This window comes from Bombina bombina, chromosome 2 (assembly GCF_027579735.1).
Source record: "Bombina bombina isolate aBomBom1 chromosome 2, aBomBom1.pri, whole genome shotgun sequence".
Lineage (NCBI taxonomy): Eukaryota > Metazoa > Chordata > Amphibia > Anura > Bombinatoridae > Bombina > Bombina bombina.
In genome coordinates this window covers 498,140,523-498,153,586 of record NC_069500.1, presented here as the reverse complement: position 1 = coordinate 498,153,586, position 13,064 = coordinate 498,140,523, and the positions used below count along the sequence as shown (strand labels likewise).

Below are 13,064 nucleotides of genomic sequence, written 5' to 3'. Positions count from 1 at the left end.
ACCTCTACACCTTAGTCAGCGACTGAGGTGCCTCCCTCCACACTTGAAACAGAGTTATGTACATAACGATATAGAACGCTCAAAATGGCGCCGCTCTGCTTTGGAGAAGGAGGCAGGACAAACACTCGGCAAGGAAATGAAGCGCCCATATACAACACGCCTCATTCCGCCGATAGAGTTAAATAATAAAAGTCCCTGCAAGCTCCGCTCCGATATAGCTAAAACCTCCTTTCCTCAGAGACTACGTTCAAACTCTCCAAGCAGTACTCACACTGCAAAGCTTGTCCAAATAAAAAATAAACATCCCATAGAAGCGGCGCCTCTAAAATAGAAAGAGCACGCCCTCCTAACAGACTCTGCGCTGGAACACTAAGAAGCTGCCGAGATGCACTAACGTACATGCAGCCAAAACCTCACAAATGAAATAGTGAATGATTTCAATAAAAACATCTCTAAAACGTAAAACGAAGGGATAAAAAAAAAAATAATAATAATTTTTTACAGAGCCCACATAAAAAGTTAACCCCTTCCTTGCCATGAAGGAGTTCAACCTTAAGTATCCATGTCACATATCTATAGTGCCTTCCCCTGCCATTAAACATCCTTACTAAGGATGCCGGGTCCCACATTAAGAACAGAGGGTCCTTAACCCTTCAGTGTCCGCCTCCTCCCAGAAGACAAAAAGGCACTTACCTGTACATCCAGCTGTCCAGCAGAAGGACAGACTAATCGGTATGAGAGGACGCCACTCCCCACAGAGACCTGTTTAAGAAAGAAAGAACAGAGTAAGCCTACTCTGGCTTTCTATACTAGTGCAGCAACACGTTAGCAAAACGTAGTGAGGTCCACCCCACAAGTCCCTAATCGCTTGAAAGCCACCACTGCCCTACTGAAGAGACTAACGTGGAGTACGGCTAGACCCAAATTTGAAAGGAAAGATAAGAGCAAACTTACTTTGGCTTTCAAAATAATAAAATCTTGATTGAAGAGAAATAAATTCAAATTTCCTTAGAAACCAAAACTTAACCTCCTCCTTGCACCGAAGGCAAAGAGAATGACTGGGGATTGTGGGAAGGGAAGTGATACTTAGTTTTGATTGTGGTGCTCTTTGCCTCCTCCTGCTGGCCAGGAGTGATATTCCTAACAGTAATTGATGATGCCGTGGACTCACGATATCTTAGGAAAGAAAGTAGTGTAAAGCCAACATTAACATGGATATCTCAATAGATTGATGTTTTATAGGGAGATTCAGCAACTGTTATTTGTGTGTCCCAATGGAATAGAAACAACACCAAGTTAGTCTGCCTAGGAAATAGGCACTTCAAAAGGTTACTAAACAATAGATGTCTTCATCCAGAACTTAACTGAATAACAATGTCACTCCTATATTATTTATAAATATATCTATTTCACAAAATAGTAAATTAGTACATCTCCCATACATTGTTCTTTCTTGTGCTGTGCAGTTCAATCTTCTTTTTCTTCGGAAATGAATCGTTCCAGGCGTTCAGTCCTCCCACCCAGGCGTTATCAGGACATTGCAGACACTGATAAGGCAAAAAAGCAGATGAGTATACAAGAAAAAAATGTTACTGATTTAGATTTCATACCTCCTACCCAATATCAAAGTGTGGTTTCAGCCCAAGTCCATGCAGTTCCTACACAGGGGAATGTTACTGTAGATGGGGATGACACTGAGGATTTTGTACAGGAATCTCAATTAGTAAGAGGGGAAGTGCAGGCTCCTTTTATGGATTTATAGCAGCCTCAACAGGTTTTGAATCCTAACCAGATTGCCACTTTGTTTAATGCTGTGCCCCCGTCTGAGGTATCTGCTATATCTAACTTCCATTGCAGTAGAAATGTTTAGCACTGGGTTGTTGCAGGGCACTCATATTAACCCCAGCACTCAAATTAACCCCATGCAGCAAACTGGGCCTTGCTTTGGGTTGTTGCAGGGCACTCATATTAACCCCAGCACTCAAATTAACCCCATTCTTAATCTTGGCCAGCAGCAAACTGGGCCTTGCTTTAACAGGATCCCCCATGTTGCGCCCGAAATTTCGACCGCCACACCACCAACCTATCAATCGCTCCCTCCGGTACATAATTTAACTTTGACCCCTGTGGTACCATCATCGGGGGTGGCCCCAATCTGTGGGCCTTGTCCTCAACCGGAGCCTTCGGTAACTCCACCACAGGCTCCAGGGCCTACTTCCGGTGTCGCAGTACCTTCTGCCGCATCACCGGAAGTGGGCGCGGTCACTTTCGGCGCGGCCATTTCACAGCACGGCAGCATCGCAGTTAGACCGGTCCCTCAGGAGCTCCAAGGTGAGCCCCATGAGGGGAAGTTGATTGCGGGGAGGGACCTGGTGAGAGGGAAAAGGGTGGATCAAGCCCCAAGCAGTCACAGGCATATGCAAATAGCCGGAAGGAAGGTTAATAGAGGAAAAGGCAGGGGGGCAGCTGGGAGGCAAAATTCAGGGCGGATTAAAAAAAATGCAAAAAATACACGATTGGGTTATATTAAAAACGGCGGACCTGTACGCCCTATGAGCAGAGGTTATAGAATTAAAAGACCCCTGGAATTCACACATTATAACGCTTCTGCTGCATCTCAGGCACGTTTAACACACAGTTGCAGGGGCCCTGGCTTTCCGGTTAGCCATTTAGGTGGTGTGCTTGTGAATGACCAGCAAAATACAGCAACAAATGTGGGATTGAGTGATGCGGCTAGAATGATCAGGCAGGCAGGAGGGGGTTAATGTTAATCCAGATTCCAATAACACAGGGAGTTTGAATGCTGCTGCAGGAATGAATGTTTCTTTAGGCAGGCAAGAAGGGGTTAATCTTAATCCAGATTCTGTGCAGACCTCTAATAACAAAGGGAGATTGAGTGATGCTGCAAGAATGAATGTTTCGTTAGGCAGGCAGGAGGGGGTTAATCTTAATCCAGATTCTGTGCAGACCTCTAATAACACAGGGGTTATTGAGCACAGACAAGATTCACCTTCATCCCCAATTACTAATGTAACTCCATCCTCAATCAATGTCCAAAGTGCTCGTGATTTGATTAATCTTTTGCAGGGAGTACTAGGTGCAGCTCCTTTGACATCAGACAAGCCGGCTACGGCGGTCAACATGAGTTCAGCGGACACAGCTATTCCAGGAACATCCAGGGAGCAGTCAGTATCAGTACCCCAGCCTGGACGTCCACCTGATGATGGTCTATTGGGTCAGGGTCGTCCGGTTGCCCATGGTGAGTGTAATGTATTTACCCATGATCAGCAAGACTCTTCTGATTCCTCACACAAAGATACTGACTCTGATAGTGACACGTCCTTAGGTTTGCAAGGGAAGGGGCAAAAGAAAATGTTCCACATGATTAAAAAAAATTTAAGAGAGGGTGCAGGCGCATCAAAAAAGTTAACTTACCCCCCAACAGAACAATCTCTGAGAGAAGGGTGGCTCTATACTAACGATGCAAGCCCAGGAGAAATTTATTCTTTACACGCCCATTTGCGCAAAAAAATTGTTAAAAGAATTCATCAGGGAAAATATATTAATATTTTTGATTTGTCTGTAGAAGCGTATAGGCAAAAGGAGAAAAGCGCAGACGGGACAGGCCCTAAAAAATTTAAGCGCCCAGACTCTTGACGAATGGCTGCAGTGTTTTAGGGTTTTCTCTTCATGCTAATTAGAGAAGTACCCTTCTCAGAATTTAGCTATATTAAAATAAACCGACACCATACACTGGATACAGCGTAATCGTAGTGAAGGTGTGTGGAGAGAATATGACTCTGAATTTCAGAGAAAAATGGCAGGCAATCCTACGCTAACTTTTGATTGCACTGGTAATCAATTGTGGCAGCGTATGCACCCCCAGGGGGTTGCCACTAATTCTTTGGCAAATCAGCAGCCCTTTCGGAATACCAGATTTAGAAAAAGGGGTGGTTCCTGTTGGGCATACCAAGAATAGAAGTGTTATAAGGGCAGCGCATTTTTCAGACACTCCTTTCAGACACTCCTGTAAGTTCTGCTCAGGGTCACACCCGGGAAGCAACTGTTCTAAAAGAAAAGATATTGGCAACGGCAGTAGGCCCTCCAATTCATTCATGGGACAGAAGGGCGGACACCCCGGTAAGGGTTCACGCGCTTAAACCCTGGTTGCTGGCCTATTCAGACCAGGACACAGCCAGAATGTTATGGGAGGGGTTTTCATTTGGTTTTAAAATTCCAATTTTTCATCAAGTTAAGGGGGCGCGCTTTCAAAGAAACTTAATTTCAGCATACCAGCATCCTGAAGCGGTATTAAAAAAAATTTGTAAAGAAGTGTCCCCTGGGTTTGTACTATGTGGATCGTTGTGTGCCTATGGGCTGCACCCTGTCATGCGCCCTTTTTGAGGCCTTTAGCACTTTTTTGCACTGGATAGTGGCCAGTTGTGCCGGCAGCGATTCAATAGCACATTACCTTGATGATTTCCTTCTCGTTGGGAGGGCAGAGTCGGGAGAATGCTGAAGGTTAATGAACAGCATGCACAGGATTTTGTCCCAGTTTGGGGTACCTCTGGCAGAGGACAAAACACAAGGTCCCACTTCGTGCTTGGTCTTTCTGGGCATTGAAATAGACACAGTGGCAATGGTTTGTAGATTACCCACTGATAAAAGTAAGGCTATGTTGGAAGCGGTTCAAGCGGCTGTTTCCAAAGGTTTTCTGTTGCTGAAACAGTTGCAATCCTTGCTAGGGCTCCTCAACTTTACTTGTAGAGTCATCCCCATGGGTAGGATCTTTAACCGTAGGTTAGAAAGACAACTTAGTGGCAGATAAAAATCTACTCAAAGAATCACACTCACAGTTGATCTTCTTGCAGATCTGAGAGTTTGGGAGATTTTTCTAAATAGGTTTAATGGGGTGCGAGTTTGGCGCTCAGAACCAATCTCCAGTCAACTCTTGCACCTCTTCACGGATGCGGCAGGGTCACATGGCTATGGGGCTTACTTCCAGGGGGAGTGGAGTGCGGAGCGCTGGCCGGGAACTTGGTCTGCTCTGGGCCTTACCCGCAATTTAACCCTCCTGGAACTGTTCCCCATAGTCCTGTCGATTGAACTCTGGGGTATGAAATTTTCAAACAAGACAATTGTTTTCTGGACGGACAACACCAGTGTCGTATACGCGATTAATAAACTGTCCGCCACTTCAAGGGTGGTAGTGACTTCGCTGCGACACTTGGTGTTGCGTTGTCTAGAACTCAATATACAGTTCCAAGCAAGACATGTTCCCGGAGTTAATAACGTATTGGCAGATGCGTTGTCAAGATTTGAGTGGGAGACTTTTAGACGTTTAGTTCCAACTGCATCACCAGTGGGTTTATGTTGTCCTGCTTTCCTTTGGCAGCTGGTCGTTCCTGGATAGCTCTGTTGCCCTCCTCCTTAGCCCCATCCACGTGGCACACTTATTTGAAACTATGGAATGAATAGGACCAGTTCTGTCTGTCCAGGGGCATAGAAGCTGCCCGAGGGAATCAGGCATCTTTGTGCGACTGGTTGGGGAGTCTTCACACCTTAGGCGCTCGTCAGGGAGCCATCCAATCAAAATTGGCTGCTTTGTCATTTTTTTACAGGGCATTGAATTTACCAGACCCCACAAACTCCTTTTTCATTTGGCAGGTGATTAAAGGGTGGGTTAGGGTCCAGCCTCGGCAGATTGGCGCTCGCGAACCCATCACTGAAGAGCGTCTCGGAGGGCTGGTACAAGCGCTTGATAGCGCCTGCTCCTCCCCATTTGAGGTCCTTCTGTTTAAAGCCGCGTTTGTGCTGGCTTTTGCTGCGGCCCTCCGCGTGAGTTAGTCGCCCCCTCTAAACAGACAGTAGGATTGGGAGTTCAGCTGAAGCACGTTAGAGCCACGGTTGATTCCCTCCTGCTATTTATCCCACGCTCTAAAAAGACCAGTCAGGTAGAGGCACTTGGCTCCACATTCCACCTAGGCCGGGCAGGATTTCATGTCCTATAGCTGTAGTTAACGCTTACTTGTCTTGTAGACCCCAGTTGTCAGGTCAGTTCTTAATTCACGAAGACGGGAAATCTCTGTCCAAATTCCAGTTTAGCAGGGTCTTGAAGCAAGCAGCGCTCAAAGCAGGCCTAGATAACAGTAAAATTGCGCCTCATTCATTTCGCATTGGGGAAGCAACGCAAGCAGCGAGCATAGGCTATTCAGGGGATGTAAGATTTACATTTGTGTGTACGCATACTAAACATACTAAACTCTTTGTCTCCACAGAAGTACACCCCGGAGCGAAGCGGATATGGATTGTGGGTCACTCCTTCATCCACTGAGCCTCCATTCGATGCTCCTCCCTCCCATTGGGCCAGAATTTAGGGTTCCCCTCACACAAAGCCTCTGTTAGGTGGTTAGGAAATAGGGGAATGTGCTGGCCTCAACTTGCGGAGGTGATCTCTGGGGCCCTCTTAAAATGGGGAAAACCTCATCTCCTTGTCCTTCATCTGGGGAGTAACGATGTGGGGTCTGTCCCAGTACTCCAATTGATTAAGATTATGCAATCAGATATCAGCTGGCTGCATACGCGTATCCCTGGGGTAGTGGTAGGGTGGTCAAACATAGTTCCTCGCCTTCATTGGAGGTATATGTCGGCCCATACGGCGGCATACAGAATTAGGAAGAAAATTAACGCCTTAATTTCAAAAACCGTCACAGGGTCTGGTGGCTTCGTGGTACGGCACAAAACATTTTGTCTGATAATCATGTAATTAATCTCAGCTAATTGTGCTTTTCCTCACTACCATGAGAGGGGCTAAAGATCTGTAGTGCATACTGTAGATATCCTGGCGCTGTCTCTGTATAGGGAAATGCTACAGTCACTTCACATTAGAAGAAATCCTTTCACTGGATCACATAATAGCAATGCAATCCTGTTTCAGAGAAAACAGGAAAAGATTTACACACACATACACATTGATTAAAAAAAAAAAAATAGCCATTTTTACTAACTTATGTGGCCTAAGTTCATGATTCACAACATAAGTGCGCTAAAAAAGAACTTTGTATTATTGTTAAATATGTGCTGAAAATGCCAGTTTTATTATAGGCAATATAATGCAATTTTATGGAATGCTGTGTACCAGTTATGGTGGATCATGAGGGAAAAGTATCCATTGTTAACTTTGTAAAAATGAGACCCTCTTGGGGTGTTCTACTAACTATGAAGGGTTTGGAATATGTATATGTGTGTGATGCGGGCTGAAGTTTTTATGACTCCACTCAGTAAAATACCTGATAGAGTCGTGGTATTTCCATCCAGTCAGTTGGCAACCGGACAATGGCACAGAAATATCTGCGTAGGTGTGGGCGGCAAGCAGGCAATAGAGCAGAAAGTGCCAACAAAAAGTTTGCTGTGGTCCGAATGTTCAGTTCTTGACGGGTGTAGAGAGCAACCTGTGTAAGAAAATGTAAAAAAACAGAAAGTATTTAATGAACACCCAATATTTCATAGAACAAAGGGAAAACCAAAAAGTCCAGAAGCAGGAAATAAAATAAAATCCTTGATTTCTCCATAGGGGTCAAAATGAAACAGAACTGAGACAATGTTTCAAGTTCATAAGCCCTTAATCATGTCTACTATGGAGAAATAAAGAATTTGATTTTATTATATACTTCTTATAAAGGCATCACTGTTTAAGTTGTGTGTGCCCCACCGCACTGGCATTCAAACTTCACACTACTCAGATTATCAGTGGTGGCTTGTATGATGCAAAAAGAAACAATACGTAACACTGCTGTATTTCTGAGCAGACATGATGTTTGAATGCCGGTGTACGCAGTGTACACAGCATAAGTGTGAAAGCTGCTGAAATAGTTATTCCATTATCAAAAGTTAAAGCTAGCATATTGCAAACATGCTCTAATTCTGAACTGAAATACACCTGTGCAAATTTCAATTTGTCCCTTTAATAAGTATATACAGATATAGACTTTCATTAAAATGACTTAAAAACAAAAAAAAGACAAATATAAATCTTTCTTTTTATGAAACAAATAAAGCTTTATGATTTCAAAGAAACATTTTTTAATGCAAAAGAGTACTACTGATCCAGAACTGAACACCACTTGTGATAAGTGGCTACATACATATGCTACATTTGATTTGCTCACCCGCCATGCTCAGCTCTGGAGCAGAAAGTGATTGCTGCTCTCCCCCCTATGTTTGTTTTTACAAACCAATTTTGTATTACAATTGAATAGAGTGTTATGAAAGTTATTTTATTTAAAGGGACAGTCTACTCCAGAATTTTTGTTTTAAAAAAAAAATAGAAAATCACTTTATTACCCGTTCCTCAGTTTTGCATAATCAACACTGTTATATTAATATACTTTTTACCTCTGTATTTACCTTGTATCTAAGCCTCTGCAGACTGCACCCAAATTTCAGTTCTTTTGGCAGACTTGCATTTTAGCCAATCAGTGCTGACTCCTAAGTAACTCCATGGGAGTGAGCATAATGTTATCTATATGGCACATGTGAACTAGCGCTGTCTAGCAGTAAAAAAAATTCAAAAATGCACAGAGATAATAGGCGGTCTTTAAGGGCTTAGAAATTAGCATATGAGCCTACCTATGTTTAGATTTCATCAAAGAATACTAACGGCTAGATTTAGAGTTTGGCGTTAGCCGTCAAAACCAGCGTTAGAGGCTCCTAACGCTGGTTTTGGGCTACCGCTGGTATTTAGAGTCAGTCAGGAAAGGGTCTAACGCTCACTTTGCAGCCGCGACTTTTCAATACCGCAGATCCCCCTACGCCATTTGCGTATCCTATCTTTTCAATGGGATCTTTCTAACGCTGGTATTTAGAGTCTTGGCTGAAGTGAGCGTTAGAAATCTAACAACAAAACTCCAGCCGCAGAAAAAAAGTCAGGAGTTAAGAGCTTTCTGGGCTAACGCCGGTTTATAAAGCTCTTAACTACTGTGCTCTATAGTACACTAACACCCATAAACTACCTATGTACCCCTAAACCGAGGTCCCCCCACATCGCCGCCACTCTATTAAAATTTTTTAACCCCTAATCTGCCGCTCCGTACACTGCCGCAACCTACGTTATCCCTATGAACCTCTAATCTGCTGCCCCTAACACCGCCGACCCCTATATAATATTTATTAACCCCTAATCTGCCGCCCCCAACGTCGCCTCCACCTACCTACAATTATTAACCCCTAATCTGCCGACCGGACCTCACCGCTACTATAATAAATGTATTAACCCCGAATCCGCCTCACTCCCGCCTCAATAACCCTATAATAAATAGTATTAACCCCTAATCTGCCCTCCCTAACATCGCCGACACCTAACTTCAAGTATTAACCCCTAATCTGCCGACCGGACCTCACCGCTACTCTAATAAATGTATTAACCCCTAAAGCTAAGTCTAACCCTAACACCCCCCCTAAGTTAAATATAATTTAAATCTAACGAAATAAATTAACTCTTATTAAATAAATTATTCCTATTTAAAGCTAAATACTTACCTGTAAAATAAACCCTAATATAGCTACAATATAAATTATAATTATATTGTAGCTATTTTAGGATTAATATTTATTTTACAGGCAACTTTGTATTTATTTTAACCAGGTACAATAGCTATTAAATAGCTAATAACTATTTAATAGCTACCTAGTTAAAATAATTACAAAATTACCTGTAAAATAAATCCTAACCTAAGTTACAATTAAACCTAACACTACACTATCAATAAATTAATTAAATAAAATACCTACAATTATCTACAATTAAACCTAACACTACACTATCAATAAATTAATTAAATACAATACCTACAAATAAATACAATTAAATAAACTAACTAAAGTACAAAAAATAAAAAAAGCTAAGTTACAAAAAATAAAAAAAATAAGTTACAAACATTTTAAAAATATTACAACAATTTTAAGCTAATTACACCTAATCTAAGCCCCCTAATAAAATAACAAAGCCCCCCAAAATAAAAAATGCCCTACCCTATTCTAAATTAAAAAAGTTCAAAGCTCTTTTACCTTACCAGCCCTTAAAAGGGCCTTTTGTGGGGCATGCCCCAAAGAAAACTGCTCTTTTGCCTGTAAAAGAAAAATACAACCCCCCCAACATTAAAACCCACCACCCACATACCCCTAATCTAACCCAAACCCCCCTTAAATAAACCTAACACTACCCCCCTGAAGATCATCCTACCTTGAGTCGTCTTCACTCAGCCGAGCCACCGATGGAACCGAAGAGGAGATCCGGAGCGGCAGAAGTGATCCTCCAAGGGGCGCTGAAGAAGTCTTCCATCCGATGAAGTGATCCTCCAGGCGGCGCTGAAGAAGTCTTCCATCCGGGCAATGTCATCTTCCAAGCGGCGCTGAGGAAGTCTTCCATCCCGGCGATGTCATCTTCCAAGCGGGGTCTTCAATCTTCTTCTTCAGGATCCATCTTCATTCCGCCGATGCGGAACATCCTTCTTCCCCGACGGACTACCGACGAATGAAGGCTCCTTTAAGGGACGTCATCCAAGATGGCGTCCCTCGAATTCCGATTGGCTGATAGGATTCTATCAGCCAATCGGAATTAAGGTAGGAAAATTCTGATTGGCTGATGGAATCAGCCAATCAGATTCAAGTTCAATCCGATTGGCTGATCCAATCAGCCAATCAGATTGAGCTCGCATTCTATTGGCTGTTCCGATCAGCCAATAGAATGCAAGCTCAATCTGATTGGCTGATTGGATCAGCCAATCGGATTGAACTTGAATCTGATTGGCTGATTCTATCAGCCAATCAGAATTTTCCTACCTTAATTCTGATTGGCTGATAGAATCCTATCAGCCAATCGGAATTCGAGGGACGCCATCTTGGATGACGTCCCTTAAAGGAGCCTTCATTCGTCGGTAGTCCGTCGGGGAAGAAGGATGTTCCACGTCGGCGGAATGAAGATGGATCCTGAAGAAGAAGATTGAAGACCCCGCTTGGAAGATGACCTAGCCGGGATGGAAGACTTCTTCAGCGCCGCTTGGAAGATGACATCGCCCGGATGGAAGACTTCTTCAGCGCCGCCTGGAGGATCACTTCATCGGATGGAAGACTTCTTCAGCGCCCCTTGGAGGATCACTTCTGCCGCTCCGGATCTCCTCTTCGGTTCCATCGGTGGCTCGGCTGAGTGAAGACGACTCAAGGTAGGATGATCTTCAGGGGGGTAGTGTTAGGTTTATTTAAGGGGGGTTTGGGTTAGATTAGGGGTATGTGGGTGGTGGGTTTTAATGTTGGGGGGGTTGTATTTTTCTTTTACAGGCAAAAGAGTAGTTTTCTTTGGGGCATGCCCCACAAAAGGCCCTTTTAAGGGCTGGTAATGTTAAAGAGCTTTGAACTTTTTTAATTTAGAATAGGATAGGGCATTTTTTTATTTTGGGGGGCTTTGTTATTTTATTAGGGGGCTTAGATTAGGTGTAATTAGCTTAACATTGTTGTAATATTTTTAAAATGTTTGTAACTTTTTTTATTTTTTGTAACTTAGCTTTTTTTATTTTTTTTACTTTAGTTAGTTTATGTAATTGTATTTAATTGTAGTTATTTGTAGTTAATTTATTTAATTAATTTAATGATAGTGTAGTGTTAGGTTTAATTGTAACTTAGGTTAGGATTTATTTTACAGGTAATTTTGTATTTCTTTTAGCTAGGTAGTTATTAAATAGTTAATAACTATTTAATAACTATTCTAACTAGCTAAAATAAATACAAAGTTACCTGTAAAATAAATATAAATCCTAAAATAGCTACAATGTAATTATTAATTACATTGTAGCTATCTTAGGGTTTATTTTACAGGTAAGTATTTAGTTTTCAATAGGAATAATTTATTAAAGTATACTGTAGTGTTAGGTGTAATTGTAACTTAGGTTAGTTTTTATTTTACAGGTAAATTTCTCTTTATTTTAGCTAGGTAGCTATTAAATAGTTAATAACTATTTAATAGCTATTGTACCTAGTTAAAATAAATTGAAATTTGCCTGTAAAATAAAAATAAATCCTAAGATAATTACAATATAATTATTATTTATATTGTAGCTATATTAGGGTTTATTTTACAGGTAAGTATTTAGCTTTAAATAGGAATAATTTATTTAATAAGAGTTAATTTATTTTGTTAGATTTAAATTATATTTAACTTAGGGGGGGGTGTTAGTGTTAAGGTTAGACTTAGCTTTAGGGGTTAATAAATTTATTAGAATAGCGGTGAGGTCCGGTCGGCAGATTAGGGGTTAAAACTTGAAGTTAGGTGTCAGCGATGTTAGGATGGGCAGATTAGGGGTTAATACTATTTATTATAGGGTTATTGAGGCAGGAGTGAGGCGGATTAGGGGTTAATACATTTATTATAGTAGCGTGAGGTCCGGTCGGCAGATTAGGGGTTAATTATTGTAGGTAGCTGGCGGCGACGTTGTGGGGGGCAGATTAGGGGTTAATAAATATAATATAGGGGTCGGCGGTGTTAGGGGCAGCAGATTAGGGGTTAATAATAATATGCAGGGGTTAGCGATAGTGGGGGCGGCAGATTAGGGGTTAATAAGTGTAAGGTTAGGGGTGTTTAGACTCGGGGTACATGTTAGAGTGTTAGGTGCAGACATAGGAAGTGTTTCCCTATAGGAAACAATGGGTCTGCGTTAGGAGCTGAACGCTGCTTTTTTGCAGGTGTTAGGTTTTTTTTCAGCTCAAACGGCCCCATTGTTTCCTATGGGGGAATCGTGCACGAGCACGTTTTTGAAGCTGGCCGCGTCCGTAAGCACCGCTGGTATTGAGAGTTGCAGTGGCGGTAAATATGCTATACGCTCCCTTTTTGGAGCCTAACGCAGCCCTTCTGTGAACTCTAAATACCAGCAGTATTTAAAAGGTGCGGGGGGAAAAAAGCCAGCGTTAGCTACGCGGGTCGTTACCGACAAAACTCTAAATCTAGCCGTAAGAGAACAAAGCAAATTTGATGATAAAAGTAAACTGGAAAGTTGTTTAAAAGTGCATGCTCTATC

General features: G+C 42.2%; 1 protein-coding gene across 1 annotated transcript in view; it reads right to left on the bottom strand.

Annotated features, from left to right (window-relative positions):
* The window catches only part of LOC128649140 (telomerase protein component 1), a 207,021-nt gene that overhangs the window by 165,358 nt on the left and 28,599 nt on the right, over window positions 1-13,064 (bottom strand). Inside the window, exons 6-7 of the mRNA XM_053702232.1 lie at window positions 7,290-7,451; window positions 1,443-1,547 (exon numbers count right to left, since the gene is read on the bottom strand). Coding sequence (XP_053558207.1) covers window positions 1,443-1,547; window positions 7,290-7,451 — 267 coding nt within the window. The remainder of the gene's footprint in view (window positions 1-1,442; window positions 1,548-7,289; window positions 7,452-13,064) is intronic.